Source organism: Phyllostomus hastatus, unplaced genomic scaffold (genome assembly GCF_019186645.2).
Source record: "Phyllostomus hastatus isolate PE091 unplaced genomic scaffold, TTU_PhHast_1.1 phas_contig_254, whole genome shotgun sequence".
Taxonomy (NCBI): Eukaryota; Metazoa; Chordata; class Mammalia; order Chiroptera; family Phyllostomidae; genus Phyllostomus; species Phyllostomus hastatus.
In genome coordinates this window covers 8,502,001-8,522,209 of record NW_025333810.1, presented here as the reverse complement: position 1 = coordinate 8,522,209, position 20,209 = coordinate 8,502,001, and the positions used below count along the sequence as shown (strand labels likewise).

The window sequence follows — 20,209 nt, the reverse complement described above, 5'->3', positions numbered from 1 at the left end:
GAATCTCAGACAGCAATAAGTGCTATGGAAAAAATAAAGATGGGGCTAGGGAGTGTTGAACTTTACAATTAGGGATTAGAAAGGGCCTCATAGAGGTGTCATTCACGCAAAGGTCTGAAAAACTGGAGGAGACAGTTAAATGGTTGTCTGGAGTTTTTGAGATATGAGGTTTCCCAACCTCAGTACTATGACATTTGGGGCTGGGTAATTCTTTGTTGTGCAGGGCTCTCCTGTGCATCATAGGAAGTTTAATAGCGTCTCAGGCCACTACCCACTAGATGCTAGCAGTGGGTACCATCTTTATCCCAGCTGTGACCATCTTTCTGACATCCACAAATGTCTCCAAACATTGCCACATGTCCTGGGGTTGGGGTGGGGGGCAAAATCATTCCTGGTGGAGGAGCAGTGAGCTAGAAATAAAGTGAAAGAGGGGAGGGTGACCAAGCGGGACAGCAGGAGGGCTCAGCTTGTTTGAGGCACAGCCGGGAGGCAAGCAGTAGGAGATGGAATGAACCACATCATCTCTGATCTTGAGACCACTCTTCAGGTAGATGGAAAGCCCCTGGAGGGTTTAGAGCAAAAGATAACACAACTTGACCTGCATTTTTAGAAGATCCAACTGGTTGCCACAACGAGAATGACTGTAGGTAGAAAGACAGAAATCGACAGCTCAGTAGGGAGGCTGTCACAATAATGCCATTAACATTTTATTTGTTTTAATTTGTTCACTCATTTGGCTGGATGGGGGTGGGAGTGCTGAGAAACTTGAGTGAAGATCAGGGAAGAAAAGAGGAAGGTGAATTAGCATAAAAGAAAAAATCTAGGAGTGGGCAGGATGTTTTGCAGAAGTGGCAGGATGATGATTAAGCCCATTTGTAGGAGCAGAGGGGCTGTGTAGGACAAATGGAGAATGTGGGGGGCCACTTTGTGCAGGGCCAGTGAATGCTAAGCTAAGGAATCAGAGCTATAGTCTGCAGTTAATAGGAGCCTTCAGCAATGAGGAAAACGTAATACTTTCAAAAAGGGCCTCCTGAAATAATTTGGGTGAGAGATAACAGGAGCCTCGGTTCGGGTGAAAAGCTTGAGCAAGACGTTCTTAAGGAGGCAAAGTAAGGTCCTGCCCTAAGGGTTACAATTGCCTTCAGTGTACTTTTGCTTGTAGGCAAGTGCCGAAGGGTTTGGAAATGTTTCCACAATATTAAGCATCAAGCAAATGCAGGTCCACCGTGAAAAGGAATAAGTAGTGCAGTACTTTCTTGGGAAAGATGTACCCAGAGGAGTGTATTAGGTTTCTTCAAGGGTCTTTTCAAAAACACTATTATACATGGGTGAGAAAAAACTATGGCAGCGAAGAAAAAAAGCAGGTTCGCAATCGGTTCTTTCAGGATGGTCGTACATTTCCATTTTTAGATATAAAAATGTCTCAGCAGGTTTAGCTCATCAGTTTAAGTACATCAAATCAGTCCCACCACACTGCACGTGGGGCCTTAAGCGCCCCTGCCTCTTCCTTTTCCACCTGCTTTTTGCATTATTCGATTCGCGAAAGGAGCTTACAGGATCCATCTCCCTTTTTTACCCTCAAAGGACAATGAGGCTGTTAACCGACGCACTGGACCATCGACCCGCAGGGAGCCCCTGCAGTTCTGGCCGTCTCAGAGCGGCCGCCGCCCAGGGTGTGGCCCAGGCTTCCGAGCGCTGCGAGGGGGAGGGACGAGGGGGTGGTGCGACCCGGCGCGGCGGGCGGGGACCGCCGGAGAGGGACGCGCGTACGCGAGCCCCTCCCACTGCCGTCCCCTCCGGCTCCGCGCGTCACTCTGCTCCGCAGCTACCCTCACTAGGAGCAGCCCCGGGCGGCGGCACTGTCCGCGGCCCCCGCCATGTCTGCGGCCATGAGAGAGAGGTTCGACCAGTTCCTGCACGAGAAGAACAGCTTGACCGACCTCTTGGCCAAGCTCGAGGCCAAGACCGGCGTGAACCGGAGCTACATCGCGCTCGGTGGGTGCGGGGCTGCGGCCCGCCTGGGGCGGAGGCTGCTGGCCGGGTCCGGGAGCAGCTGCTGCACCAGCTGCAGGGGAAGCTTCCGGGGAGAGGGTTCGGGGAGGGCGATGTGGGTGACAGGTGGGGGCAAACGGCATCCTCGGGGACCGAAGTGGCTGCGAAAAGGCGAGGGGCCGGAGATCACTCCTCCCAGGGTGGCCCCGGCTTGGGGGTCGCTGGCTTGTGCCCGCAGCCAGGTGGCGGAGCAGGAAAGGGCCGGCGCTGACGTGTCTGTCCCGGCGGCCGAGCGTGGTGTCCCTGGGCCGAGCTCGGGGTTGGCGCGCACTGGCGGGCGGGGGGCCGGCGGGAGGGCGCACGGGCTCTGTGGCGGTGCGAGCCAGTCTTAGCCAGACCCTCCATGGAGCTCCGCACCCTGAAGGGTTCCTGCGCGACGGAGGGCGGGAGAACAGAGGGCACAGAGGTGGGGCCTGCCCGTTATTCCCAGACCCCGGGCAAAGCCCCGCTAAGGGGAGGGCCCCACCTTCCCTCCGTGGTTTGTTTTTCTCCAACGCCTTGGCTGGCCAAGCTTTGCGGTGTGGTTGTGGGGGCTGTGCGTTTGAGTACCTCTGGTGCCACTCGATCTACTTCTCTCCTCATGTCTCCAGGTGTCATCGGGGCGGTGGCCTTGTACCTGGTATTCGGTTGTGGAGCCCCTCTCCTCTGCAACCTGATAGGATTTGGCTACCCAGCCTACATCTCGTAAGTGACTCCCCCTGCAACCATCTTCCTCCCTTTCACTCCCCTTCCCCCATCCAGGGCTGCCCTAGTTACTGTACGCCCAGTTTCCCTGAGAGAGCAGTCTAAGCATCCCAGGGTAGTCACTGACAGCTTAAGGTGCAGGGGTGTCCAACCTTTTGGTGTCTGGGTCACACTGGAAGAAGAGTTGTCTTGGGCTACACGTGAAATACATTTCTACACATAATCACCAGAAAATCTTGTAATGTTTTAAGTAAATTTACGATTTTGTGTTGAGCTGCATTCATAGCCATCCTGAGTCGCATGCCGCCTGCGGGCCGCAGGTTGGACACCCCTGGTAGAGCCTTAACTTGATGCTTGGTCTCTTGATGACTGCCAAAACGTGTATTTCATCAGTTTCTACTGGGGGGATGTGTACCTTCTAATGGATGCACAAGTTGGAAGTGTTACAACAAAGTCGTCCTGCTTTTACTGGTGGGGAGCTTTCGTCTTGTCCAGACAGCTGATTCCTTCTCCCTAATAATTATTTAAATGTATATTTCACCATATAGCCATGTACATAGGACAGTAAAACCCCATCAATTGGGACTTCCTAAATTCTGAATTAATGTTAATTCAGACACAGGGGAGAATTTTGTCTTGCTTGTAAAAAGGCTTGCCAGAAGAACCCCACATGATTTCACTCATATATGGAATATGAAATAGAAAGCATCAGACAGACAAACTGAACCAACTCATAGACGTGGACAACGGTGTGGTTATGGGAGGAGAAGGGCTTGGGGAAAGATGAAGAGGGTAGAGGGGTCGAATATATGGTGAGGGAGGGAGACTAGACTTTGGGTGGTGAGCACACAAGGCAGAATACAGATTAATAGAATTGTACACCTGAAACTTATTAAATGGTATTAACCCAGCACATTAAATTTTTTTAAAATAATTAAATAATACAAGAAAATAAAAAGTCTTGCTACTTATTACAGGTAAGTGGGAAATACCCAAATATAAAAGCAAAAACCTTATGAAATACATCCCTAATATAGCATAGCTTCTTGGTTCTATAAATGACTCATATAATTAAACTAAATTACAAATGAATCTTATCAGATTAAGAACTGAATTTATTATTTGTTAAGGTTGTTTTTTACTTTATAGTGTGTTTATTTTAAAATATTATACAATTTCATTTTCCATGCATTCAACTGGGAATTATTCCTCACACAAGTGAATTTTGTTTTACTCTACAGCTCTTCCCAAAAATGGTGGTGGGTTTTACTTTCATTGAATTGGTTTTTGTAACTTTCCTCAACCATAGGGACAAAAATAAAGGAAGAAAAATTTTCAACTAGGAGGCTAAAGCATAGATAACACATCATTACATTTTGTGTCTATCATTGGAAGGGGAGAATATGTTTTAGAAGTTTTTAGTTGTACAACTAAATTGAAATTACATAAATAATAGTTACTGTGTTAGTCTGGTACACTTTGTGGGACTCCAGAAAGGCTAGCTGCATGTAAGACACTGCTTGCTGATGCATTCAGAGATCTTCACTCTTCAGTTTGAGAAGAGCTTGTACCCTCTCTGGCATTACCAGAGCACCATCAGGTTTTCTGTGAATACCAAAAGAATCTGAAGGCATATCAGAAAAACTCATTTGGCATTCAGATCAATGAAAGCAGTACAAGAATTGCAGTGTTCTGTTAAATGCAGTCTGCTGGTATATGGTGTAAATAGAAAGTTTGTGGGCAGCCCTGACTCAAAAGGGCTTGCACATTCCTGTCTGTGATAACAGACCAAATCGCCCAGCAGTACCCTCCTTTACCTCTCTTCTTTTTGTGTCGCCTGCTTGCAGGAGCTCTTCTAAAAAGAAAGCTTTTGAAGCATTTTCAGGTTTGTGCTCTAGATGTTGTCACACTTAGAACAAATCTGGTGTGACAGCTTAGTACTGCCTTGCTGCTTGAGTTATATGCACTTAGCAAGACAAGGATTTTTGAAAATACTGAACAACATTTATGTTATGAATAACATAAACAAAAAAGTCCCCCATGCCTCACATCAGTGCCATTTGGTACATAACCTCATGAGAAACATAACCTCTCCGTCGGCCTGCCGAGATCATTGCTGCGGGCTTTAGGAAAGTAGAAGTCTGTTTGCAGGTGGGGTAGGTAGATCCATGTGTGTGTGGAAGGGGACGTGACTTGAAGATGTGGACAGAACTCGAAGATGCTTCTCCTCGACCCGGAGTGGATTAACTCTCACAGGGGCCATTTGTTAAAGTCAGATTTCAAAGTAGTTTCAAGCCAGTCAATTTCAGCTTTATAGTTTTTTGTAATCATTCTTTCATTTTTTAACATAGCCAATTGACTATTATTGGCTCTTTTGCTTACAAGAAACTAAATGTTTCTGTCTATTGCTAAGAATTCTGTGAAATGGTAGAGACTGTCATATTTCTGAGTAGTTCAGGTAAGTGAGTTTTATGTATTTAAGAATTATTCTATTCACCAAGTATATATTCTGAGGCAAAATAACATTTGTAGTACCTCTTAAAAGAAGTTGGAAAAGTATTAAAAATCTAATAGAGGAAATTTAATGATATAAGCAGAAATTTAGGAAATAATGACTATTTCTGGATTAGTATTTATTCATAGGATGCTTCCTTTTAGAAGACCCAGTTCTTTTACCTTTAAAATAAATACGAGATTCTCTGACGGTAAGAGAAGTAAAGGTTAGTCTCAGGGAACTTGGACTTTTCCCTGAAACAGTGGTTCTCAGCCCTGACTGCCCACTGGAATTCTCTAAGGAGCCTTAAAAAATACTGATGCCTGGTTTCCACCCCCAGAGATTCTGATGTGCTTTTTCTGAGGTTTGACCTGGGTTTGGGGGTTTTTAAAAATCCTCAGTCTTTTACTGTGTTTAGAGATTGCAATGTGCAGTCAATGTTGAGAACCCTGGTGAAGAGTGAGAGCAGTAAACTGTGCTTGTTACCCTTGAAGGTGGCTCAAGGTGGGGAAGTGGCCTGCTGACCCTGGGAACAGCCAGAAGTCTCCGGGCCTCTGCTCTGTGAGGGAGGCTCCAGGACACACGGGCCTGTGTGCACAGTACAGAGCACACAGCCCCCCCCAGTTAGTAAACACTCGGACAACCTCTGTTATATTTGTCTAATCAAGTCTGGTCCTTGCTTAACCAGTGTGATTGTGTCATTGTCATGAAGTCCTTGAAAATGGTGGTATTAATAGCACCTAAATCAGTGTTACTTCAAGTGTGATCTATGATCACACTACTTTAAATGTTGTCTTTACCTCTTGTAATTTTCCCTGTGCTCCCTAGCCAGATTTATTCTTTTTTTAATTTACTTTTTTAAAAGATTTTATTTATTCTCACAGAGCAGGGAAGGGAGGGAGGAAGAAAGAGAGAGAAATATCTGTTGGTTGCCCCTTGCGTGCCCCCAGCCCCAGCCAGGGACCTGGCCTACAACCCAGGCAGGTGTCCTGACCAGGAATTCAACCAGTGACCTTTCAGTTCACAGGCCAGCACTGAAAACACTGTGCCACACTAGCCAGGGCTCTTTTTTTTTTAATTAAACAATTTTTTTATCCTCACCCAAGAATATGTTCATTGACCTTAGAGAGGAAAGGGGGGCGGGGAGAGAGAGAGAGAGAAACATCAATGTGAGAAACGTCTATCAGTTGCCTCCTGCATGCCCACCCACCCCCCACCAGGGATTGAACCTGCAACCTAGGCAGGTGCTGTGACCCGGAATTGAACCCTCCACCTTCTGGTACACAGGACAGTGCTGCAACCAGCCAAGCCACGTGGTCAGGGCTAGCCAAAATACAGCTTCATCACCCTGTGGCTGGTACATGAAGTGTATATTTTATTACAGATGGTTGTAGGGGGTTTGCATGTTTTCAGGTTGCCTCGATGGGTTTTACATAGGGTGTGAGATGACATGATATAAAAGTTATTCTGACTGCTGTGATCTCTGGGAGAAATTGGTGATCTGCCAAACTGTTGTCTAGCCCTTCTTTCCTCACCTTTCTGCTTTTGCTCCTGCTGTTTCTTCTCTTCAGACCATCTTAGAGAGGGGTCCTCAGATTTTACATGATGGTCAACATTGGGCCTAGAAGCTGTAGGGTGCAGAACTAAAATCTGTAGAAGCTCAGCTGGCTTCCCAGCTTTTCTTGTGACTCACTGCCTTGGGAAACCTGTGGGTAGGGCTCAGGTGCACCTGACTGCAGCTCAGGTCCCAGCATGTCGGAGCACACAGCAAGCTGAAGGGCCTGGCCAGTGCTCCGGAGGCAACCAGCACCAACTCAGGGACTCCCTTCCTACTGGCTACTCTCATTTTCTGAGGGCATAGTTTTCCTTTGAGCTTTTTGAGAACAGAGCCTTTAATCCTCTACTTCTGTTTCCAGACTTTTTGGCCACCAGACGTTTTTATCTGCAGGCAATATGAAATCTAATTCCAGCCTTCTCATTATCAAGAGCTGTTGACAGAGTTACTTTCATCTCCTACTTTCCTCCGTTCCTGATAAGACTCTTGGTTAATAATAGGAACCTTCATTATTAAGGTAGACTTGCCCTGCCATTTGCTGAGATATAGTTCACATGTAACCTTTTTAAAGTATACAGTTTAGTAGTTAGTATATCCATAGTTTTGAAAGCATCACCACTGTCTAATTCCAAACATGTCCATCACCCGAGAAGGAAACCCGACACCCCTCAGCAGTCACTCCCCTTTTCTCCTGCTCCCCTGACCCCAGAACCCCCCATTTCATTTCCTGTCTCTGTGGATTCGCCTCCTCTGGACATTTCACGTAGAGGGAATCCTGTAACATGTGGCCTTTTGTTTCTGGTGCAGCCTTGCTTTTAATGGCGTCGCACAAGTAAGAATTGTTCTGAGGGCCTCTCAGGAGTGTGTGCCCGGCTCCCCCTTCATTCACAAAGTCTGTCGCCTGAGACCTGAGGCGGCCACCCCAGGGCACCTCGAGTGAGGGTACTGGTCTTCTCCCTGCTGCTCTGGTCAAATGGAATTAGGAGGGAAAGCCTAATGACTGTATTTTCTATTGTTATTTTTGTTCTGCAGACAAAGGAAAGGAGGGCAGTGCTCTTTTTTGTCCTACTCAGGAACCTTTTTGTATAAAATTCTGTAAAAGTCTGTGAATTTTCATTTATTTATTTGTTCGTTTGTTTATTTAAAGGATCAGGCTGCCACTTCCCTGGGTCTGTCAGAGTTGGGCCTCAGGGATCAGGCGTGTGGTCCAACTCTGAGTTTCCAAATGATCAGGGGCAGACAGAGAGAGTATGCTCTTCAAGGCCACACACGGGCACACATGGGCCAGATTTGGTCTGGAACTGTCGCTGGCAACACAGGCATGTGGAAACACATTTAGACATATTTTAGTACCGAGGTCAAAAGATTAAATATGTGTTGAGTCCACTGTTTTGGTGTGTATACGTAATCTAACATTTAGTCCTGCCTTTGAAATCTCACGCCCACTTCAGTGATGTGTCATTTTCTCTCCCGTGTGCCCTCCCCAGCCCATTTCAAGCTTTTGCCATCAGTAGTAAGAGTGTAAGAGCAATTAGCTTTGCATGACTGCTGGATACTTGTGCAGCACTGTATTTAATAGGCACTTGTGGATCCCTGTTTAAGTGCTTTACAAATATAGCTCATTTAATTATCATGACAACCCTGTGACTAAGTACTATGGTTTCTCATTTTACAGATGAGGAAACAAAGTTCATTTGATTAAGTTCTGACAAGTAGTAGATGGTGAAAATGGCATTTAAACGCAGGGAGTCTGGCTCCAGAGTCTATGTGTTTAACTCTTATGTTGCATTGCTCCCCGGCTGGCTCTGAGTGTCACGGAGATGAGCCATAACCTTATGTAGAGATGCAGACTGAGCTGTTGATCATTTTGACACTGTCAATGCATTCCTTTCATGCACTGTATTTTTACTAAAAACAAACAAACAAACAAACAAAGTAACTGAAAGAGTTGTAATAACAAGCTCAGGTAAAAACTCTAGCATCTCCTTAGCTAATGATGGACCGCAGATAAAGTGAGGAAGTACAGGTTAGAAATGGTTGAAATGTACTTATTTAAGATTTGCAGTGGCAGACTCCTACACAGAGGCTCATTGCCAGGGGATGGGTAGAGAAAGTTACCTTGTGACCGACAGCCCCGAACCACTTCCCATCTCACAGAAACAAGTCGTCTGAAGCAGAGCTGGGTGTCGCTAACTGTGCTGGAGGATGTGTGTTTACGGTTCTCTTCATGGACTCATCAGTAAGGGGTGTGTTTGTTTTCTTCTGCTCTTTTGAGAACTTACAATTATCTTTTTATTTTTTATTTTTTACTCATGAGAACTTGGGAGCCGATACATATTCTACTAAGCTGCTTGTGTTCTATGACACTAGCTTTTCTCTCTGCATCTGTGTTCTGTGTTAGAGTGCGTGTGACCACAGCAGTGCCTGCCCACACTTGGCCGTCTTTGGGTAGCGGGAAGGAAATGCACACAGGCTGGCCGGCTGTGCCCTTGGAGCAAAACTGTAATTGGCATTCTGTGAATTTGGCCTTAAGCAACACTGAAACCTTAAACACTTAAACATTTTACTTTTGTCAGCTTTTTACTGGTTATGTTTTCACTTAATATTATTGCTAATATTGCTGAGCTATTTTAAGATGGAGGGCTGTGAAGAAAACTGAAAATATCTTTGTAACAACTTGTGCTTTTTTTTTTTTAAATAATTACAGCCAGCATTTGGTTACATTTTTGTGGGGTTTTGTGTGTGTGTGTGTGTGTGTCTTTCCCCTTAGCTTGTATAGAGAAAAGAAAGTTTTGAGGAGCCAATAAGATGAATGATTTAAATTATTTATTCACGATCTAGTTTCTGGGCTCTAAAGCAGTAGTGGAGGGATATTCCAGTCTGCTCTGGAGTGTTCCTTTTGAACTTTAATGAACTCTTTTTTGTTGACGAAAGCCATGCAGGTTTGGTCTATTTGTTCCTCTGGGTTGCCTTCATTTCCCCCCTCTGTCCTGGAGTTTTCCTCTTTTTCAGGACTGACTGAACGAGGACTCGGGTTTCAGCTCAATGCCCTCACATAGTATTTAAAACAAGAGTCAATACATTTGGGGATATTTGGAGGAATTTGGTGTCTGTCAATAACACTATGGATTAATTAATTTTGAGGGACAATGAATTAGTATAAGTAGAAGTTTAAAAACAGTTTCAAAAATTGCTAATGAAATTTATTTCTTGTAGCACTTGAAATATAAGTGGGGGCTATAGAAACCTATCCCGACTTCATTCTCTCACTTGCTCAATCTTCTGATTCCTGGGAGCAGAACTTACCGTGTGTCCCTCTCGGTCACATGGCCACTATATATATCCTGCAGCTTCTGATAGCTAGGCCAGGTGATGGAGTGAAGGATCACTTACACGTCAGGGGTAACCCTAGACTGCTGTCTGCATCTCGATGTGGCTCTCTTTTGTCTGGGAAAGGTCAGTTTAGGTTGTTCTGAATAGAAGTCAGGGCACTCGAGCTTAAATTAAACTTTAAGATACCATACTTGACATAGGTGTTATATTTATAAAGCCATTAGTTTTATTGACAAAGGGTTGTCCCAATAGTATTCGCATCTGCTATTTTACTGCTTTGGGCATTAATCATTTTAAGCCATCTCTGAAATTGTTTAATGTGTACAGTTTTGAGTTATAAAATGTTAGCTTGGAGAGGTCCGAGAGATCCAGCTGTTGGGGTGATAGCTGCCTTTCACAGATTTGGAAACCATGGCCACAAACGCAGGTTACTTGACTTAGGTCACAAGACTGTTGAGGCAAAACCAGGTATAGGCTTGGAGACGGATGCCCGACCTCCTTGGCCTGCTCACTGTCAGCATTCACCTGGTTCACACTTGACTGTGACCGAATCTTCTGTTTTGTAATAAAAAACCAAAATGGTGGGCAGTTGATAAATAATGCCATTGCATTTAAACCAAAATGTTTGACCCATGAACAGCTGTTTTTTTTGGTGACTCACTCTCCATTAGAGATGGTTTATAGACTCATCTTAAAATGTATTAGCCTGTGATTTTAGTTTATTGTATATTATGAATTTATTAAGTTGGTTATTTTATACGATAGGAGAATACTACATCACAGAGTAAAAGTGCATGGTATAGTTTTTCATTGTTCTTGTATCGCCATAGGAAAAGATAGTTTCTATGTATTTAAGGAGCGTATTTACCGCTCGCTATCGTGTCTTGTTCTGGTGGGCGGGGAGGAGGGTTGGGCACGATACAAACCACACACAAGCAGGTGTTGCCGTGTGTCCGGTTCCCGTGCACTCGTCTCTGTCGCTTTGCATCACACCTACTCAGCAGTGAAAAATAAGGTGATTTCCCGAACGCTCATAGGTTCTGACCTTCTTGTTTTCCATGAAAAGGAAAAATCTTACTGGCATAGAAATAAACTAGTGTCTATGTCTTAAAAAATAGGATGTTTTTCCTTCTAATCTGATGACACACTGTATGCGTCAAATAACATTTACAAAGGCAGACTTGTAAACAGAGGTGATAGAAAGTAGGAAAACCATCCTGAGATATTAGGACTTTCTGCTTCAGGCTCTCGGATAGGCACCGACGAAAGCAGTCCTGTGCACAGTGGGCGCTGTGGGCGGTCATGTTATATGCCTGCTGGGTCAAAAAGGGTTATAAATGCAGTTCATATTCAGGCTTCACAGAATCTGCCTTAACTCTGGACTACTTGTTATGAAATATGACTTAACACATTAAAAAAATAAAACAGAGCAATTGGACTACGAGCAGTTTCCTTCCTATTCTTTACATCTCAAAGCTTTCTTATTGGTATAGGTTTTATTTATTAACTGCTTTTCAGTAACTGCCTTTAACGTGTATCACTGGAAATGTAGGATGTAGGAATGAAACTGGCAAAACTTCTCCGTGAGCTTTGTGGGTTTGCCATCAATCTTATGCCTACCCTTCCTTGTCTGTGCATGTGTATATATAACACATGCATATAACGTTTATTCAGCACATACTCCATCTAATGTAGGAAATTGATGTTTTTTAATTTAATGACATGAATGAAGGTGTCGAAATACTCAGTAACTAGAAATAACTTTTGGGTCTGAAAGAGTTAATACCGTTTCAAAAATGCTTAATTTATAACTTCATTAAAGTATGAAAATGTAGCATTCATCCCAATGATACAACTTACCTGAAGTTGTCATTGATGGAAGAAGAAAATCTCAGTATTTGAAACAATGTCAGGAATATCTCAAAACCACAGAAAATATGGCTTTCCCCCTCATACCTGCTTTTCCTATTTGCTGGTTTTAATTTCTTAATGATCTAACAATAGAATATTTATAGTACAAATATTAGGTAAAAGGGTAGAATATTATTTGACATTATATTTTATATTAATTGCTTAAACTTCTGAACGCAGCTACATGTTGCACGTGTACACGTGGACTTTGTGTTCGATGCCATCCTTTGTCCGCACTTGGCTCCTGCCCTTGCCTTTAGAAAGTGGCAGCAAAGGTGTGAACAGTAGATGGGCCAGTGCAGGGGGAGGCCGCTGGCACCAGTCACGGGGGCCCACTGGTCTCCATGCGGGCTGGCCAGTGGGTTGTGGACATGCTGGTTTCAACTCAGTAACCAACATAAAGAATTTTGGCCAGCCACCTTTGTGGTGTGTGCCCAAAAAATGTTTTCAGCAGTGTCAAATTTGTTCCCGCTGACCTTGAATAGGATATTTGGAATTTCAGCTAACTCTTTTTTTATAGCATTTGGGATTCAGAGAGTGAAGTAAAATTAAAGCACATGGTTAATTCTCTAATCTCCTGTAAGCCTATTAACACTGCTGTTAATCCTTTATCAGCTCTGATTAGCTAGGACTGGAGTGTTCTTATCACTCTAATTTCCTTTTACTATTTAGCCTCCCAAGGATAATAAATTATTACCATATTGTAATTATTACCTATTAAGATAATATTTAGTGATGCTTACTCTGTCCCAGTCATTGTTTCTCAGTCTTTACATGTATCAGCTTAGTCCTCACAACAACACAGTGAGGTTTATCATCCCCAGTTGACAAATGAGGAAATTGAGGCCAAAATAACTTGCCCAAGGCCATATACACAGTAAGTGGTAGAACCAGGATACAGGCTGCAGGCTAAAGTGGTGAAATGATGTAATGCCAGGTGAGCATTGGGAAGAAATGATGGGAAAAGAATGGCTGCTTCATCGTTCAGTGTAATAAATATTTTTTTGGTAGTTTGCTTTGTTTAACTAGAAAATTAGGATGAGTCAGCTTCATGTGATGGGTTGTGTGATTCTCTCTGTCTTTATGTGCTTATTTAAGGCCTTTTAATGCTCTCAAACACAACAGATTGTGTCTGATCATTGTTAGAGAAGTTTGTTTGTAGGAAAATCATGAGCTGTTTTCTCAAGAGAGAAATTAAGTGAACGCGTCTGATGTTCACTTTAGTGTTTGTTTTTAATAAAGCCCTAAAGAGAAACCTAGTCTCATAGGAGGAAGTAGATAGTTATGGAAAGTCTGGTGCCCATTTTTTCCCCAAATAGAAATCATCTTTTTTCCTTTTGTTATAAAAAATAGTACATGTTCATTGCAAAGACAGTAAAAGTAAAATTCTGCAATTCCTATACCCAGAAATAACTTTACGCAATTTGAAATATATGTTTCTGGATACCATTCTTAACCTGTAAACACACATACAAACATGTCTTTTTTTTTGTACACAGAATGAATAATCTCCTTTTTACACTTGACACTGTATCTTAGACATCTTTCCATGTCATTATTCTTTTTAAAGCTTCAGAATATGTCAGTGTATGGATACACCAAAAATTTATTTAAACAGTCCATTGTTGCCCTTAAAAAATGTGTGAACACATGCTTCTATAATATTGTTTGACTTGAAATTCATTGTAATATCACTCTTTCCTCTTTGAAATTAATGTTTTGTCTATAAAATGTAGAATTGGAGCTATTTTATCTCTCAGTTATCTTCCAACTTCACATTCTGTGATTTCTAATTCTGCTCAGTGAACTTTTAGAGCTGCTGGCTGCGCCCATAGTGCTGCCAGCCACCTCTGCACCCTGCCGTGCCTCTGTGTCTTCCTCTGAAGGCAAGGCTCCTCACCCCTCCCACTCTTTAGCTTTGCCATTTGGGCTGGACTGAAAATGACTTACACAGAGTGCATCATATGATTTCTTGAATCCCCTGTTGCCTGATAAGTTGATACACCCTCCCTCTGATACAAACATTGAACTATGATTCAGTATTTTTACCAGGGAGTGGAGTGTATTGTTGAACAATCACTTGTGTCCACTCACCTGGACAAGAAAGTGTTATAAGTAAATAGCATTCAGGAACCCCCAGTTTTAAGCTTTCTTCTTCTCTACCTTTTTGAGTCTCAGATTCCTCAACTGTAAATTGAATGGGTGAGACTATCTTCAATATTCTTTTTGTTCTGACTAGCTTATGATGTTATGATATGTAGACATATTAAAAAAATAAAATGTTATTTTAAATTAAAACAATAATTAAATGTTTCTGCCCTGGCTGGTATAGCTCAGTGGATTGAGCATGGGCCTGTGAACCAGAGGGTTGCTGGTTTGATTCCCAGTCAGGGCACATTCCTGGGTTGTGGGCCAGCTCCCCAGTGAGGAGCGCTTGAGAGGCAACCACACATTGATGTTTCTCTCCCTCTCTTTCTCCCTCCATTCCTCTCTCTCTAAAAATAAATAAATAAAATATTTTTAAAAATAAGTAAATGCTTCAATTTGAGAAGTTCTATTAAAAAAATCTCTTCACCTTAATAAGTTTGCTCTTTCCCTGTCTTCCTTCATTCCTTCATTGCCTTGGTTTTCTACACAGTTGTGATCAATGTGCGTGTTCAGTTTTCAGTTCGTTCTGTTGTTATGTTACTATGTAATGTTCCAAGTGTGTTAACATAGAAAGTGATAAGTTCAAGAACTAACCATTTTTTATTCTCTGAAGAACTGAAATTGAACTGTTAATGTAGTTTTTCTGTTTTTGAATCTGTGGGTCTTGACTAATAGCTTAAAAATAATTAAAGAAAAGCCCAGCTGTGTGGCTCAGTTGGTTGGAGCATCGTCCCGTACACCAAAGGTTGTTTCATCCCCTGTCAGGGCGCATCCTTAGGTTGTGTGTTCTATCCCTGGTTGGGGTGCATACAGGAGGCAACCGACCAATGTTTCTCACATGTTTCTCTTTTCCTCTCTGCAAGCATATCCTTGGGTGAGGAATAAAATTTTTAAAAAATACGACAGAATGGAATTTAAAATGTCAGGTGGTTTCATGAAATGTTAGTAGTTTATATTTATATGTGTTTACTGAGTCATGTGTGATTACTTACTCATGGACTGCTTTATAGTTCCTAAAATTAAGACCTTAAGTGAAATATAATGGTGTATCCCCTCTGCCCAGGATGAATAAGAAACAAAATTTTATCATACTAATAACGTTAAAACTCCACTTAGCTATAAGCAGATCAACCACACTCAGCTGAAGCCCAGAGGGAAAAATCTTATGTGTAAAGGGTGCACTGTGGTTGGTTCTTTGGTTGACGTGCTTGCCTTCACTTTTTCTTTGGCCTTCTGTTAGATTAGCTAGCTTCTGTCTGAGGAAAGCTAAAACACAGACACAGTCTGCATGGCACAAGCCATTATTTTATAATCAGCTCTCTTAAATTCATTTTATGATTCTTGTGTTTACAATTAAAAATTTCTGCCCAGTGTTGATATTCAGCATTCACTTCATCACTCCTTCCTTATATCAATAGCAGTCATCTCATTCAGCTCCCCCTTCCCTGATTATTTTCTCTAAAACAGGGGCATCAAACTCATTTTCACCGGGGGCCACATCAGCCTCACAGTTGCCTTCCAAGGGCCGAAATAATTTTAGGACTCTATAAATGTAACTACTCCTTAATAGTTAAGGAGTTGAAATTACATTCGGCCCTTTGAAGCCAACCGGGAGGCTGATGTGGCCCCCGGTGAAAGTGAGTTTGACACCTTGCTCTAAAAGCACTCACGCATGCATGTGTGCACCCACAGCTGCTTCTGATTAGTTCAGATGCTGTCTTAGTGACTGACTCAGCGTGATTCAGCAGCCTCGCTGTCTCTTTGGGGAACACTGTGCCAAGTAACCAGGGCATTTTCAATACTTAACCCATGTCACGGGCTAAACAAGATCCAGATTTCTTCTAGTTTACTATTTTAGTTAGAAGTATGCAGACATGTGTTAGGATAGGGTAAAAGATAAAAGTTAGGAATTCAGGTTCAGGATGAAGAGATTTCTAGGACTGGAAGAAATTTTTGTGATCCAGAAGTGAAAGAAAGTTATTTTTTATTAGAACACTTAATCCTAATATTTTGTAGAATCAAACAGCCAAGTAGCCAAATAGCCAAAGACATCTTGAGAAAGAGCAAAGTGGTCATGCTCCCTGACACCAAACTATACCACAAAGCTACAGTAATCAAAACAGAATGGTACTGCCATAAAAACAGATATATAGATCAATGGAGTAGAATAGAGAGATCAGAAATAAATCCTTTTTTATGTGGTCAATTAATCTATGACAAACGAGGCAAGAATATACAATGAGGTAAAGACAGTCTCTTAGATGAGTGGTGTTGATAAAATTGGACAGATACATGCAAAACAATGAAACCAAATCACTTTGTACCATATTCAGAAATAAAATGGTTTAAAGACTTAAATGTTAGACCTGAAACTATAAAACTCCTAGAAGAAAACAAAGGTGGTAACTCTTTAACATTACTCTTAGCAATATCTTTTTCACTATATATCCTTGAACAGAGAAATAAATGGGATGACATCAAACTAAAAACTTTGCACAGCAAAGGAAACCATTAACAAAACAAAAAGGCAACCTATTGAGTTGGAGAAGATATTTGCAAATGGTACATCTGATAAAGGATTAATGTCCAAAATATGTAAAGAACTCATACAACTTAACACCAGAAAGGCAATCCAATTAAAAAATTAGCAGAGGACCTGAATAGACATTTCTCACAAGAGGAACATACAGACATTTGAAAAGATGCTCCAAATCACTAATTATCAGAAATGCAAATTAAAACTACAGTGAGATAGCACTTCACATCTGTCAGAGTGGCTGCCATCAATAACTCAACAAAAAACAAGTGCTAGTGAGGGTGTGGAGAAAAGGGGACCCTAGTGCACAGTTGGTGGGAATGCAGACTGGTGCAGCCACTATGGAGAGTCCTCAAAAAGTTAAAAATAGAGCTGCCACAGGATCTAGCAATTCCACTTCGGAGTATTATCTAAAAAAACCAAAAACACAAATTGAAAAAGGTTTTTGTACCCCTGTGTTCATTGCAGCATTATTTGTAATAGCTAAGCTACAGAAGCAACCTAGTTGTCCCTTTGCACATCTTTATCCATCCATCTACTACTGGACATCTGTTTACACCCTGGAATGCCACTCAGCCATAAAAATGAAATCTTGCCATTTGTGACAATGTGGATGGCCCTAGAACTAGAGGATATTATGTTAAGTGAAGTAAGTCAGAGAAAAACAAATACTGTAATGATCTCACTTATATGTGAAATTTTAAAAAATAAATGCATAAACAAAACAGACTGAGAAAACAAACTGATGGTTACTAAAGGGTGTGGGTTGGAGGGATGGGAACTTAATTTAAAAAGTGAAATATATTTTTTAAAGATTTTATTTATTTTGGAGAGAGAGGAAGGGAGGTCGAGAGAAGGAGAGCAACATCAATGTGTGGTTGCCTCTCACACATTCCCTACTGGGGACCCGGCCCACAACCCAGGCATATGCCCCAGACTGGAAATCGAACCAACGACCCTTTGGTTCACAGGCTGGCACTCAATCTGCTGAGCCACACTAGCCAGGGCTAAAAAGTAAAATATTTTAAATTTATTTCCAGAATAAGTACTTATTTGCAGAGTGAATTTTGTTTAAGCAGCAGTTGGTACTGAGAAAATTGTGTTATTTACTAACTGATGAAGGAAGGAAAGACCACAGTCTGAAGATCTCATAATGTAGAACCAAAAGGACACTGTGGTGTTTGTTTTCACCCGTTTGTTATGAAGTATGTTATGGACGTTGGGCAGTGCTTGAATTATGTTCCAGAAGTTCTTTTATGGAAATTCCTATTCACCCATGATGCACCTCAGTTATTAAAAGTGCATAAGAACTCAAGTACTGTGAGAGGATTCTTGATAGATCCCTGGTGGGAGGAACCCCCTCAGGAGTGGGAAATATTCGGGTTCCCAGCCATTGGGGTTGTTTCCTGGGGCCTGGGTAGAGGCTGAGCAGGGTGGAGATCTAGAGGAGAGCTGGTACTGGTTTCTCTGGTGACCAGAACATGGGAATAGGTACTTACAGCTTGTCCGAATCTCCACATTGCTTCCTAGCTTTATGTTGTACTCATGCATCTAGTGACACAGTGCATACATTTGCTGGAGTTCCTCAGTTCGCATCAGAGGGCAGGCTGTGATAATATGTTTCAAAATGTTTCATGAGATCTTACTATATTATATCCTGGCTTTTGTATTGCCTTTCAGAATTAAAGCCATTGAGAGTCCCAACAAAGATGATGATACCCAGTGGCTGACCTACTGGGTTGTGTATGGTGTGTTCAGCATTGCTGAATTCTTCTCCGACTTCTTCCTGTCATGGTTGCCCTTCTACTACATGCTGAAGGTACGTCGGCTTTCCCTAAAGTGCTCTGTTTCCTTCCATATGTGGATTTGATTTGCTCCCAGCCCCTAAAAGAAACTCCATCTCAGGACCTGTTAATAAGGACTAGGAACAAAGGCTTGAATGTTAGACATTTGTGGCCCTGCTTCAGATTGTCTAAACAGGAAGACAGGATTCAACATGTCTAACATTGTTTTGTTTACACTCTTGGAAACAGCCATAGCAATTGTGTGTTCAAGATGTGTTTGGTAATAAAAGATGGAAATACTGTGACCTATCACAAACACTGCTGCTGGCCAAGATCTTATCTTCATCCAGTGCTGTCTGTATTTGATGTGGAAGCATTACAAATTTGCACAGGCTATAGATTATTCATGGTGACGAGCAGGAGTCAGTATTTGTGGAAGAAAAAATACTTATTCCTTACATAGGTATTGAAGAAAGAAGATGTGAACTGGCTTTCTGAGGATGCCATTTTAATAACTTTGACGAGCGCATAGTCAGGGAAGAGCCCTGACACACCTTGCGTCAGGCAGCGGGTTACCAGCAGGAGGGGAAAGGGGGAGGAAGTCAAAAAATCATTCCCAATGGAACTGTATCAACTCCAGATTTCCACCAGAGGTGAATCACAAGGAGAGTTCATACTTTTTAATGGACGGAATGGTTTTTTCTCTGTAAATGGGACATGCTGTCTTCAGCTGATTCTCCAAGTGTCTTCCATGGAAGAAGCTCTGCATAGTATGTAAACAGTCTGGTTTCCAGAGCCAGACTTCCCAAACTGGAGAGGGTGTGAATTCTAGGTTCTGTTTCTTCCCTTCATAGCGTAAATATTTGTTTTAACAACAGTTACACATGCCCTGGCTGGGTGGCCCAGTTGGTTAGAGCATCGTCTGGATATGTGCAAGTTGAGGGCTTCATCCCTGCAGGTCTGGGCATGCACGAGAATCAGCCAATGAATGCGTGAATAAGCAGAACAACAAATCAGTGTCTCCTCTCTCCCCCCTTCCTCTCTGTCAATCAATAAATTTTAAAAAACTATAAATCACATAGTTTAAAGACTCAAAAGTTGTGCAGCAGTTTTGAAGGAAGCTGTTCTATACCCCTTTGCCTCCTGCATTGCCTTCTTTAAAAGCAACCACTGTTCCTTCATTTATGGCAGATTATCTTGCCATTTAACTTGATGTCTCTAAATACTACTATTTTTTAGACACCTTTTAATTTGTCTGTTTTATGCATTAGCTCTTGGTCCCCTCCAGGAGACAAGGATTTGGCTCTTTCCTCCCTCATCCCTCCCACTCACATGCAGCCTCGCCATGCCCCCATCTTCCTCAGGTGCCTGTCCCATGACTTAGGTTAGGTAAACAGACATCACCCTGGCGTTAGTACGACTTTGTAAATGTTATCTAGGGCCACCCAGTGTACCGACAGTGTGCCTGCAGTATTCTTCCAGGTTTTTGTTTCCCCAAGACCTAGTCATTGGTTTCTTATTTCTATATTCAGACATATTTCTCACATCCCTTATTAGTTCAATTTGTCTTACGTTTTCTACATTTCTACTTACTTTTTAAAATTTTTATTGGAAAAAATTTAGATTTAGGAAATTAGATACAGGAAGCTTTCTTATTCTTTTGGTCTCCCTCACCACAACCAGCACCATATTGATAGTATCTTGATTTTACT

General features: G+C 42.3%; 1 protein-coding gene across 1 annotated transcript in view; it reads left to right on the top strand.

Moving 5' to 3' along the window:
* Nucleotides 1–1,782: 1,782 nt before the first annotated feature.
* Nucleotides 1,783–20,209, top strand: part of REEP5 (receptor accessory protein 5) — a 33,107-nt gene continuing 14,680 nt past the window's right edge. Inside the window, exons 1-3 of the mRNA XM_045837969.1 lie at nt 1,783–1,995; nt 2,643–2,736; nt 18,394–18,532. Of these exons, the coding sequence (XP_045693925.1) occupies nt 1,878–1,995; nt 2,643–2,736; nt 18,394–18,532 (351 nt within the window). The 5' untranslated portion in view covers nt 1,783–1,877. The remainder of the gene's footprint in view (nt 1,996–2,642; nt 2,737–18,393; nt 18,533–20,209) is intronic.